The 12705-nt window shown below is 45.8% G+C and overlaps 1 protein-coding gene across 4 annotated transcripts in view; it reads right to left on the bottom strand.

Moving 5' to 3' along the window:
* KALRN (kalirin RhoGEF kinase) overlaps nucleotides 1–12705 on the bottom strand; it is a 467474-nt gene that overhangs the window by 87839 nt on the left and 366930 nt on the right. For 3 of the 4 annotated variants that reach the window (XM_063400879.1, XM_063400874.1, XM_063400875.1), the window contains exons 34-35: nucleotides 7580–7609; nucleotides 5832–6078 (exon numbers count right to left, since the gene is read on the bottom strand). In XM_063400879.1, the coding sequence (XP_063256949.1) occupies nucleotides 5832–6078; nucleotides 7580–7609 (277 nt within the window). The remainder of the gene's footprint in view (nucleotides 1–5831; nucleotides 6079–7579; nucleotides 7610–12705) is intronic. The other variant, XM_063400877.1, reaches the window with a different exon arrangement.

The raw sequence follows: 12705 nt of genomic DNA, 5'->3' as shown, positions 1-12705 counted from the left end.
TGGGGCCAGGACAGGGCTGTGGCCACCCACTCACCCATCAGCTGGGCAGCCAGGGCCAGCTGGGACCTCCCCTTCAGGATCTGCAGCTGAGGAGGGAAGTTCTCTGCAGGATAGCAAAAGGGATGTATCTTACTTGGTTTAACCTGGCCCTGAAAAGCATGGGCTGGCCTCAGGAAAGGAGACTGGGAAAGCAGGCAGGAGATCCAGGAGGGCATGGAGGGTTTATGATCCGGGTCTTCCTCAGGGGCTGTGCAAGGAACTGCAGTCCTGAACCTGACACAGAGGGATACTACTACTGGAGTTCCTCTCCAGTTTCCCTGCCAGACCAAGTGCTGAACCCTTTGGCATTCTTGGTGGGTCTCAGTGGTCCACAGCATTTTAAATTCCCAGGATTTCTCATTTTTTCAGTGATAAAACCAGCACAGACACTGTACTGTGAAATTCGGGGTTAAGCTGACAGGGACTATATGGATAAATTTTACCCAACCCCTGTCAGAAGGGGAAGCAAAGGCAAAGTAAACAAGAAAATTTGCAGGCCTTCTCTCTTTTAAACAAAGAATCCTGTGTTTAAAATAATAAAAATCCACTGTACAAAAGCAAAGCAACTTCCCCCAAAATAGCCCTTCCTGTTTTATCAAAGCATTCATCAAAACTGTCCTTCATCATAAAAATAAAGTTCCAGGTAGATTACTGGAGGCCTTTTGTTTTGGCTAGATAACTGAAGCTGAAAGAAGCTGGAGCAATAAATATAAGTGACTTTACAGGTATCTGGTATGTCCCCATGGCTGAATGTAGGTGTTACTATCTAGTGATGCCATACTGAAAATAAAAAATAATGAAACAGAAACACCACATCAGTGAAATAGGACTATTCACAAGCCATGGGAGTGTGGCTCCCACAGCCTGCATACGAGCTGTGTCTGTGACTCGTAGTGGAGCACACGTATTTCCCAAGGATTTGTCAGTTCAGTTTTGTTTTCTCAAGGTACCCGACAGGTAAAACCCCTGGTAGAGCTACAGGCATAGTGATATGAATACCCCTACACAGATATGGCTCATCCTCTCAGCCTTGACTTGGTCTACCCCTTAGGCACAATGAAAATCAGGTCTCATCACCCATATTGCTACGTATTTGTTAATTTTTTATTATTTTGGGGATAACTGCACCCAGGAGAAGGTGTAAGCACGGATAACTCTGAGGATGGACACTTTGTGGGTGTCTGAGTTCTTCTGCAGGGTGACTGAAGCAGGAGAAAGCACAGAAGTGTGGGATCAAAACACAGCAGTGGGGAGGGCAGGCAGGCATCACCAGCTCTCCAGCACTGCGGCAGACACTGCCCACTGAGGTGGAAAGGAGCGAGCTGATGGGGAGAACTGTGAAGGGCCATCAAAGGGAAGGCAGGCAGACACTGTTTGATGAGAGAGGGGAGGGAAACTCAGCAGAGAAAAAACAAGGGAAAGGGTGACGTGACTGAAATAGCAGAGTGGTTCTGAATTCTTTCATCTTTATTTTCCTACTCCTTTCACAGCTGCATGGAGCCACACTTGGATACTGAGGCAGACCTTGGTGCCAGCCCACAGAGCTGCCGTGTCCCACCACACTCATGACCAACTTGTCACAGCTTCTCTATCGTGACTGAAAAGGAGTGAAAATGAACATTTCCTGATGGGATTTTTCTATGTAAGCCATGCCTTGAACTTGTTACAAGGATGCCATGAGGCACTTAATGCCAGCAGAAGGGGTCCACATGACCTCTCTTGAAAGACAGCCCATACTACAAAATTTTGACTCTGAACACCCTTGTTGGATCAATATCAGGAACAGAAGTGAGGATTTGGTGGTTTTTATAAATTTAAATATTGCATATTTATATTGACAATGGGAGCCTGAACATTGTTTAATAGGAACCCCATGACCAGCTTATGTACCAGTTAAATCGACTGTTACCTAATGAAATGTTTCCTTTAGTTCAGAGCCTTACAAACATTTTAATCGACCGCTCTTCATTAAGACTTTCAAAACCAAAAACAATTTCTCAGCCTCCACAAGGACACATGAAGGCTTAATGCAGCACACTAAAACTTCTGAATTGTCCTCACACAGCTCCCCTGGTACATCAGGAGTCATTACCATCGAACATGTTTGCAACAGAGGTTGTTTAAAACACAACTGAGAAAGTGCGTGAGCCAATGCGGATCGTAATTTAAAGCTCAACAGGAACAGGGATCTAACAAAAGCAGCCTAGACTCTTTTCCTGCACTAAAACTCAAGATGTTCTTAAAAAACAGAGACGTGGGAAGAAACAATTATGCTTTTCCCTACACAGACGATTCTTCTGAGATCAGGAACTGGGGGAAAGAGTCTTTCAAACACAGCAAGAGCTGGATTAGCCTCACAGCTTTGCACACTAATGCATTAAATGACCTGCTCTTTCCTACATGGAGAAATTACCAAAATGCATGTCTCAGCGTGACCTCTTTTTCACTGATACCACTCTTCTCAGCAGCCCGGTTAAACCCTTATTCTGCTTGCTGCTGTCCCAGCCCAGCCTGCCATGGCACTTACCAGCCCCAGGTTCTCTCAGGCTGTGGGTGTCCCCCAGACACGTGAGCTGTGACTGGACCCAAACTCTCACCCCTCCTGCCCAATGCCTGGTGCTCTGCCAGTGACACCTGGACAAAGTGACCCATCTGGGAGGCACAGGCAAAATGGTCACCCTGCTAAGATACACCTTGCTAGATCTGTGCTTCCTCTTCCTCTGGAAAAGAGCCAACTATTTCTCAGTTTGGTCTGGTACAAGGACCCACCACTGCCATCAAAGCCCTGCTGTTAAGTGTTCTGTTCTGGGCATATTCTGTTAGATTCACATCACATATTTCCTTTTGCAATATTTGATGTTAATTCACCTCCTATTTTCAAAGGAACAGTGTAAAAGAGTACAGAAAGCCAGACAGAGCACATGTTCAGTTGTGAACTTTGGTTTTGCATTTCTAGTGGCTTTCAGTTAGAAGGACTGTTCAGAAAGGCTTGATGAGGACTTGCACTGATGCTTTACAAAATGTTCTGGTGATCCCAACAAATAATTCAAGCCTTCATCTATTCAGACGTTGGCTGACATATTACTTTCTTTAATCTTTCATTTTCAGGACAATAGGTAGCTTCTGTGAGCCATGATTTACATATATACTCCACCATTAATTATAATAGGACCAGACTGAGTAATTTGCTGTTTCCTTCTATGAAGATGTAACTATGTTTTGATACTTGGCAAAACTCTGCAGCTTTCCAAAATAGATGGCAAATTCTATTATTAGAAATGTTAAGTATAGGTACTTTCTGTTCTTGAAATTACTTGTGCTTGTAAAAGCAAAGAATTATGTGTCTTGGTAATTGCAGGCAAAATTCAGCCATTAACCTGCTTTTCTGCAACTGTTTATGTTTACATACTTGAAGCAGACCAGGAACATCATTAATGTTGATCTAAGATGTGCTAGCCTTTGTTCTGGGTTGTAGAGAAAGGCAAGAAATTGTGGAAGCCTGGAGCAAGGGATTCTGAATGCAACCCATGCCTAAAGCTACTGGAAGTAGAGAAGGGCACAAACTCTGAAAAGTCAGAAACCACTTGTCATGTTAATCTTTCCAGCACCTCATGAGACCAGCAGGCTCTTTCAGCAGCTACTGCATTTTCCCCTTTAAACTTACTCCTCTTTCTTTATTCCCAGCATCTGTTCATTCAGTTTAAACAATTTCCTGTTTTCCTAATAGAGGGAGAACTGATTAGACACAGAGACTATTTGCTGTACGCTGGCCAAAATTGTGGATTGGGTGGTTATTTTTATTATTTCTAGCTGCACTTCTGGAGATCCCATTAATTCTGAGGCTCCCTGCTACAGCTTTGGTATGTGCAGGAAGAAAACTGAGGCCAAGGGGGAAAGAGATATAAGGGAAATGAAGGCCATGAACACATGAGCTGGCCCCAGAGTCACTCAGCACTTGCGCAGAGGTGCGGGGCCAAGAGGAAGCTCCAGCCTGGGAGTGGTGGCAGTGTTAGGTGAGAAAAGCTGCCCACAGGCAGGCAGAGCATGCCAGCAAAGCCTTGGTGCTCTGCTGACACAGCCTGGTGGCTTCCAGCTATCAGTGGGCGCTGGTCCACAGCCACAGCCCAGCACTGTGCCCATCCTGCCCTACCTGTGGTGCAGTTGTGCCCTGAAGTTCTCACAGTCATGCCAAAAGCAAACTCCATGTCCCCTGCCAGCCTCCAGCCCCTGCACCACCCTGTCTTCACCCTCAGAATTTCCTGCCTCCCTTTTCACAGCCCACTCTTGCAACGTTTAAGTTTTATTTCATTTCAGGAAAAGCTCTAGAAGCTGATGCTCTCAAATGTGGTTTGAGTGGTGTTTCACAGTGCCCTTGAGCAGAGGCACAAGCCCAGCTGCTGGACCATGCACACAGCAGACACGTCCCAGCTTCCTGTGAGTCATGCCAGCCATCTCTGCTCTTACGCAGGCCAGGCTGATTTTCAGCTTTACCTTTCTGCTAATTCACAGATAATTTGCTCGTAAGCAACTGCAGCACTTCTCAGCCAGGGCCAGCAGTGGGGCGGGCCCTGGGAATGCAGCAGGGAGAAGAGGTGGCAGCAGGTCCAAGAAGTGCATGAGGAGTTTGGAGTTCACACTGCAGACAGAGCTGACAGCTGAGGGCATCAAATCTGAGAGAAGCTGAGCTCTCGTGCCCCAGGTTTGGATCAGATCCTCTTGCAGGGAAACTCTGACAGCAGCCTCTGGCCCTATGGCACTGCTCTGTCCTGGGCGTGTGTCCCAGTCCCAGCCTCCGCAGTGGGAGTGCAGCAGGGAGTCAGGACAAACTACAGCTCAGTTTCAGTGCTTTTTCTCCAAACAAACAAAACCACCAAGCCTAACTTGCTCAAGCAACAATGGATCAAATTCTATTTCTCATAACGCTGAGTGGAGAAAGAATTTAAAAAGCCAGTTCAAGTTGCCGGCTTCCAGTGGGGAGTGGGATGATAGGAGCCTTTCCTCCCTGGACATTGCTTGCATTGTGCATGGCCAGAAGTGGGGCCACAGCCAAAAGGAGACCTGCTCTGGCCACACTGAGCTGAACCAATCCTGCTCTGTCAGCCTGGAGCATCTCCAAAGCCTGGTTACATGGATGCTGTATGTGGGACACACAAAGCTCAGAACAGAACATCAGCTGAAGAGGCCACAGACACCACAGAGACGAACAATATTTCACCATTCACTGTGAGTGAAGCCCAAGCTCTCAGGATAATACCAGCGATGTGTTTTGTTCCACACTGACTGTAAATGATTCTTTCCCCATTGTACTGTGCCATCACACACAATGTCTCCAGTTCACAAGGTAATAAAGTGTACCAGTACTCACTGGTGGCCTCTTTGCATTTACAGACAGGGATATACTAAAAGAACAGGAAGTAGTGTGCACTCTGGCAATCATAAAAGAACATATCCACAACTTAGGCCATCCTGGGTCTATAGACAGCATGGCTTTCCCTCATTCCAGGCCTTTGGGCACTGAAAAGAGTCCCTCTGTTGCTTAAAACTCTTATTTTTACCCAGAATCTCAAGACAAGTATTACCACATAGCAAAAGACACAGATGCACAAACATTGATTCACGGACATGGAGCCAGGCTAGTGCTGTGCCCATTCACAGGGACCTGGGAACAAAACCCACCAAGGACTGAACAGCCTTTTACCCACCGACTGCAGGAGCAGCCCAAGCAGATTTGCACTTACACGATACAAAAGGGAAAACCCAAACCACCTTAAACCAGCTGGGCTGGTGCCTACCTTTTCCTGAAGGGAAGAAGCAATCCATCTCCACGCTGCTGCGGGAATGGGAGATGCAGAGGGCGCTGCTGGGGACCAGACCCTCCTGGGGCGGGCTCCGCTCCGTGGTCCGCACCAAGCACCAGCCCGGCCTCTCGCTCGGCCTCTCCAGCAGCTCCACCGTCTGCCCCACCTGCACGCTCAGCTCGCTGCTGTGGCCCGCTGTAAAGTCCTGGAGCACCACAGTTAGTTCACACCCTCCAGACAACTGCCCAGGTTCAACAGGGAGGAAAAAAAAAGAAGAAAAAAAAAAAAAAAAAAAGAAAAGTAATAGACGTTAGCGAGGGTAGGATGAAAGCAATCATCTTTGCATTATATTTACACTGGCAAAGACAGGATTTGTGTTCCTTAGAAGCCAAGTTCATAATTTGTTTTGTCAAAGCTCAACACGATGTCGCCCTGGTTTCCTTTACGTGTTACTGATTTTGCTGAGCTGAAGTGAGACACAAAGGTACCCACCCAGTAAGCTTTTGAATGCCTGCTGTGGGGGAGGTTTTGAGCTGTGAATTTCCTAGCTGCAAGTGCCCATCAGAAACCCTGGGGTGTTTTTTGTTGCTTTAATTTCTGGGGTCACTTTCTAGTTTGGCAATAGCCCAGGATGCTTCAGTGCTTGCTTCATGGTGTGACAAATTCCAGCTCATCTCTCCAGAGCATAAGTGAGACACGTTCCACTGGCCACCAGTGCAGTGAGGAAACAGCTTCTCTTTTCTTGGAAGACAAGGAATGTACCCTCATCTTCCCAAAGTTGCTCTAGGGGCCTCTTGGGAGACTATGAAATCCTGATGGGGCAGATCAGAAAAGCTCCTCCCGTGCTCTCTGATGGAACCCAGAGGTGTAAATACATAAACGCAGAGTGATTGATTATATGCTGACGTTCAGGATTTGTACCTAGGAATAAACGTATCATTTTACTTCCTCACTGAGTGCTGGGACTGCTGCTTTCCTTCAGCCTCACACCCTGTGACTCTCGAAGAACAACAGTGGTGTCTGTGTAACTGGTCTCTGTATAGCCAGGGACTGGCAATAGAAGCATTGGTGTGAGTGCTTCTCACACCACAAAAGGTGTGAGAATGAATCTAAGTTTTTTTGGCCTGAGGAATCTTTCTTAATGCTCCTCTGCAATGTGGTCTTCTTGCTGCCTGCCTGTCGTTAGGGTCCCTCCTTCCTTGTCCTGTGTGCTGCCTGCTTCCCCAAGGTTTGCAGGAATCTTTGGGGTCCTTATTCCAGTGTCAAATTTGATAGAAATGCTGATAGAAATTAGCTCACTGATTGCAAAGTTAAGATGAGGATAGTAAACAAGCATGACACTATAAACTTTATTTTCTTAGTTATGAAGCTAAAACCAAGGATAATATACAAAGATTTAAAATGAACAACTTGTAAACCCAGCTGGGAATTGGAAGAAATCTTGTCAGATGCAGAGTAACTGTGGAATCAGTAAAAATTGGGGTCTGCTTCTCAGCTCGAGTGGGGGAGCCCTTGAGGAGAGCACACCCATCTCTGTAGGCTTCACTCTTGAGCTGGTACAAGCTCGAAATCCCTTCTCTCAGCCCAAGCAGCCCCAAACACACACTCCCATGGGAACTGCCTGTCTCCCCACTCAGGGGCATTGGGGTTTTGTGTCCAATGCAGATGTGAAACAAATCCCATTCACAGGGGTGATATTCACAATTACAGAAAGGGGTCAGTGGACAAGGACTGGTTCTCACCTGTCCTGTGTCTCTGCCGTAGACGAAATGCTAGATTTGGGGAAGAAGAAGGAAACATTTCTCTGAAAGATTATTTGTAAATAAATAGAAAAAACAAACAAATAAACCATGGCAGCTGTTTGAGGCCATTCAGACAAAGTGCTGGCATTAATCCTGGCAGAAAGAGCTCAGTGCACTGATGAAAGTGCACAACAGATCAGTGTAGCACTTGGGCAGTTTATCAGCAAAGCCACCACTCGCCATGCTGACAATCTCCCCATAACTGGAGAACAGACATTCACAGGGATGGTAAGAATTAGATACTGCTGTATTATTTGCTGAGGTTTCTTTGCTATGGGCTAATTTGAAGAGTAGAATATCTTCCTGACCCAGTATAGTATATGATTTGGCATGGTGTGGGATATTTAAGATAGGAACAAAGAACCTGATTACTTCTTGCTAAATACACATCTTACCAAAAGTGATGAATTTCTCCTAATTCTTCCATTATTCCATGCTAAGTAAACCTTCTGTCCCCCAAATTATGCTATCTGCGATATCTTCTCTGAAAATAATCAAAACTCTTCTTCTTTTAGGGGAAAATGTGAACTAATACTCTGCTGTGTCAGCTTCTCTCCCTGAGAGCTGTTGAGAGCACTCCATGCCCTGTCCCGGAGCACCACTAGGTGTCCGTGTTCACCATCACACAGCAGCTGAATTGGATATAAAGAATTAACTCGTGCTTGTCTTCGAGGTGCTTATCTAAGAACGAGATGCAGTGTTTGGGTATGAAGGAGCTGGTTCAGACAGCATCCTCAGACTCGGTGCTTTCAATGAAATGCGCAGAGGATGTTCCAGAATATTAAAAATTGTCTGCAGATGGTTCAGATTGAATTTAGAAAAAAGAAGTAATTTTTAATGCTTAAGCAGGAAATGTGAAACAGGCTGGGAATATTCCAGGGAAAAAGGCTTGGTCAAAATGACACCTGGGAAATTTGGGGACAAACAAGGCACTTCCCATCAGCGTGGGAAGTGCTGCCCTAAGCAGCTCCCTGCCCCCCTCACTGGGGGCTGAGGGGCAGCTGGCCTAACATCAGTTTATGGCAACCTTGCCATCCCTTCCAAAAGAACTGAACATCTGTGACACAAACAGATGCTTCAGCTTGGGCAGCACCTGTAATGTTATCCCAGAGGAGGCAGGTGTGCTCCGTGACCCTCAGGTACCACCCAGCCCTGTGTGCCTGTTCTCTGTGATCCATTAAAAACAGCAATTCAATATCATGAGAACGGGAAGTGATCATCCCCTGGAGGAGCTCCTGGGCACTTGGTGTGATCAAGTTCTGCCTCAGCAGGCAAGATTCTCACTGCCCCACCTTCAGATCATACCTTTGATGTGTGAGGGAGGGAGCTTGCTTCCCTCAGCTCCCTGGAGGCCTGAATATCCCTGAAGGCATATGAATTTATATCATCTGCTCCTCCAGGATGTGCTGGATGGAAATGCGGACTAGGGCTGCCACATGCTCCACCTGACTGGCTGGAGCCAGTGCTAAAATTACACATTTTCAGGGAAAGAGCCCCTCTTTGGCAGGTGGAATTAAGCAGTTTCCCTTCTACAGGTAGGTGCAGGTGATAGATACAGGCAGTTAGCTCAGGGAGGGCTCATAGTTCATTTTTAGGTGCCAGCTCCAAAGAACAGAAAAGGAGCTCCTTCCTTTTGTCCAAGGGCTTCCAGTTATTTCCCAGGCCTGTTCCATGTCTTACATACCACCACACCACAAAGAATATTTTCTCACCAAATTAACCCACAGCAAAGTAATCTCTCTGGAAAACTTATGATATACTAATATATATAAAATTTTTAAGCCACTGAGGAATAATGCAAATACATCTCATTCCCGATGACAGAAATCATTTCACCTACAAAGTGATCGCTCAAGCTGTTAGTTACTTAATTTGTTTTTAGAGAACAATTTTCCAGCTTTAGAGAAGTATATCATGCTTCTCTCTATGCTGGTGCATGGAAATAGGAATACAGATGGACTGCTGGTTTCTCACACATATTGCATTTGTTTTGGAAAGAAAATGGGGAATGCCCTTAAGGTTGAAATTCACAGGTAAATGGCTTCGCATTTTAACATATAATGTTCACTTTTATTATTCCTGTGATTAAAACCACCATTAAAGCCACTGACTGGATATATTTAGAACCCAGACAGCACTCTAATCTGTACATGGCACAACGAGACACATTAAAATAAAAACAACAATGCAACATGCCTTTGCAGAGCACAAGGCATAACTGAAAGATCTGACACAGGGACAGATCTAATAAATTACACAGCAAGCAACAGCCTTAAAATCAGGAAGAAAAGGAAATGGAAGAAGCAAATAGCAAAATGTAATGAGGAAGCAAGAGGGCCCCAAGCTGTCTGGAGCGGCTGTATGTCCTGAGAGAAGCTGGCAGGAGCCCCAGCCTGTCTCCACAGTGCCTGCCATCAGCAAACCATCTCCCATCCTCTGCCTTCCTGTGTTCCTGGGCTAGAAAACACCACTGCACATTCAGTGTGTAAATGTTTTCATCAGGATGTTCTAATCTAGTGATCAAATCTGAGCTAGAGGGGAGCCCTGCCCATTCACAGTGTGGGCAGGGACCCAGCCACTGCCTTTAGGAACTCCCCTCTCTGCTGCAGGATGCTGCTCACAAACCTCAGAGCGTTGATGTGAGCAGTTTATGTCAGACACTGACTGAGGAATGAGCTTTGTCACCCACATGAGCCTTTCTGCTCCTGGGAACACCCACCCCAGTGCCCATCAGCCATAGGAGAGTGAAGTACAAGCAAACAAAATGACCCCAGGCATGGTCACACCCTGCTGTGGGGGCGTCCAGGCTGCTCCAAGAGCAGGAGCCGGCTCAGCTCAGCTCCAGCAGGCACTGGTCAGTGCAGGATGACCACGAGACTGTCTGTCCTGAATCCCAGTGTGTGTACATGGTCACTGTGCACCTCTTCCACTTTCAGCCACAAAGCAGCAGCCAGAGGAAGCAAGGCTGAACACCAGAGGCATATTTATCATCATAGTGCAGATGGAAAACACCTACCAGGTCACAGGCTCTCCTTCCTTCCTTCCCTTAAATAAATCCCTAAAATAGATCTTAAGTAGTGCTAAATGCACTCCAGGTGAAAGTGAAGAGGGCATGGTTCTCTCTCCAACAGGGTGAGCAGGTATTTGGCAGGTGGGTGTCTGAAGTCTGTTTAAGTGTTTTGAAATATGCCAACACTGCTGTGGAAATCCACACAAGCTGGTTATTTACATCTGTTCAAGAGGACACAGAGCTCGGCTAGTTTAAACAAAGCATTTTGTGTGCTGCAGCACTACGGCCTAATATAAATTGCTAGTTTTCTGTTGCTTTTAGGCTTTCTGCTTGTCTGCTTTTGGATGAAAGCCAGTTTTGAATAGAAGCATTTAGTCACCATAAACAGCCTATTTCAAGAGGGTGAGAGAGGCAGTAGGAGCTAGAATGGGATTTGCATTCTTATCAAGAGATTAAAAAAAAGTGAATAAAACGACTTAGATGTTGGTTCTGTCTGCACTGAAATAAATCCAGGAGCTGTCACTTTAGCTGGGGGACAGACATGAGAAATCTTATTCCTCATGGAGTTCTTTGTGAAAATTTCTGTAATTTCATAGATTTTCTTTTTACTGGGAGGTTAGAGAGTGAGAGATCAAATTCAGAAAAAGCCTTTGAGGAATTTCAGTGCTCAAGAATTTCTTTAGTTTTTTAACTCTCTAACAAGCTCTGTTTGGAGGGAGAACTCGGAGTCACCCCTGTTTGTCACTCTAAAGCCTCTCAGCTCTGAAGGACGCTGAGCTCTGGTGGATGCTTTGCTGCATCTGTTCAGGGCTGTTTCAGTGGGGACAGGCTGTATTTCAGGAGCTATGGGCTAACCAGGAATAACCTACTACAGTCAGTAGCATTGCTCTGGACTGAATAGCCCTGAATTGAAAATTCAGTGGAAAATGCCTGAGTCCTTCATCTGAGGACTCATCTGAGTCCTTCTTAGTCCTCAGGTCCCACTACCCATCTTCCATTAAGATGGAGTTGGTGCTTCTCTCCCTTTCTGAGTTTTTTTTTTTGACTGAACGGAGAGGATCAGTGCTTGAGCTTCAGGGGAAGGTCTGTTTATATTTAGGCAATTAATCAAACACATGGCTGGGATCATGGTGGCATCCAAGGGGCCCAATGTACCACCTTTGCTCTTCTCAACAAGGAGATAACAGAGGAACCTGGGGGTGCAGCACTATAAATACAGGCACAGCAAGTTATTCCACAGCAGGAAGAAGAGACAGATGGCACATGGGACATATAAATATGCTAAAGGAAAGGGAATCTGGTGTTATGGTCTCAAACAGCACATACCTTTCCAGCATCTCTTGCTGGAGTCCCTACTAGACGACCATATCCTGACTATACTGGATTTTGGACTCTGGCACTTGCTGACATCTGCAGAACAGCTTGAATGGAGCTGTCTGAATTATTTCTGGAGCCTTTTTTTCCAGAAAGTAAGACTAAAGTTGATCCAAATGAAACAGCATTTCTAGCTATAAAAAATGCTTTTGAAGATAAAGACAACCAGATTCACTTCGTTTCATGCAACAAATTGAACCAGCCTGTGTTTGATCTGAGGGTTTCCTCATGGCATTTGGCTCACAGAGCTGGTACACAAATTCCATTCTTTTCCCTTCCTTGGAGAAGCACAAAATGGAGCAAATATCTGTGCTCCTCAGTGACACACAGCCAGAACATCTGGCTCCAAAACCCTTTGGTTTTGGAGGTGAGCAAGGCAGATGGCTGAAACACTCCAAGGTAAACCCTACCTGTTGTCTTTGTTGGTTTAGAACAAGATGTTCTAAACCAGCCCATGGTTAAAAAAAATGCAAGAATAGACTGAAATCAGAGAGCTGACTAGCTCGTCTTTCATGTTTGGCATCATTTTGAATAGGGGATCAAGGGTTCCTGTCACAGATGATTCATCAGACACCAACTCCCGAGACACTCCTAGCAAGTACACAAAATCTGATCGTGTATTCTGGCCAGGAACTTTGTGAAACACCTCCAGGTGTAAGCAGCAGAGGGAAGTGTGCACAGT

The sequence above is a fragment of the Prinia subflava genome, chromosome 6 (genome assembly GCF_021018805.1).
Source record: "Prinia subflava isolate CZ2003 ecotype Zambia chromosome 6, Cam_Psub_1.2, whole genome shotgun sequence".
Taxonomy (NCBI): Eukaryota; Metazoa; Chordata; class Aves; order Passeriformes; family Cisticolidae; genus Prinia; species Prinia subflava.
The sequence above is the reverse complement of the archived record's forward strand: the minus strand, read 5'-3'. Positions and strand labels throughout refer to the sequence as shown.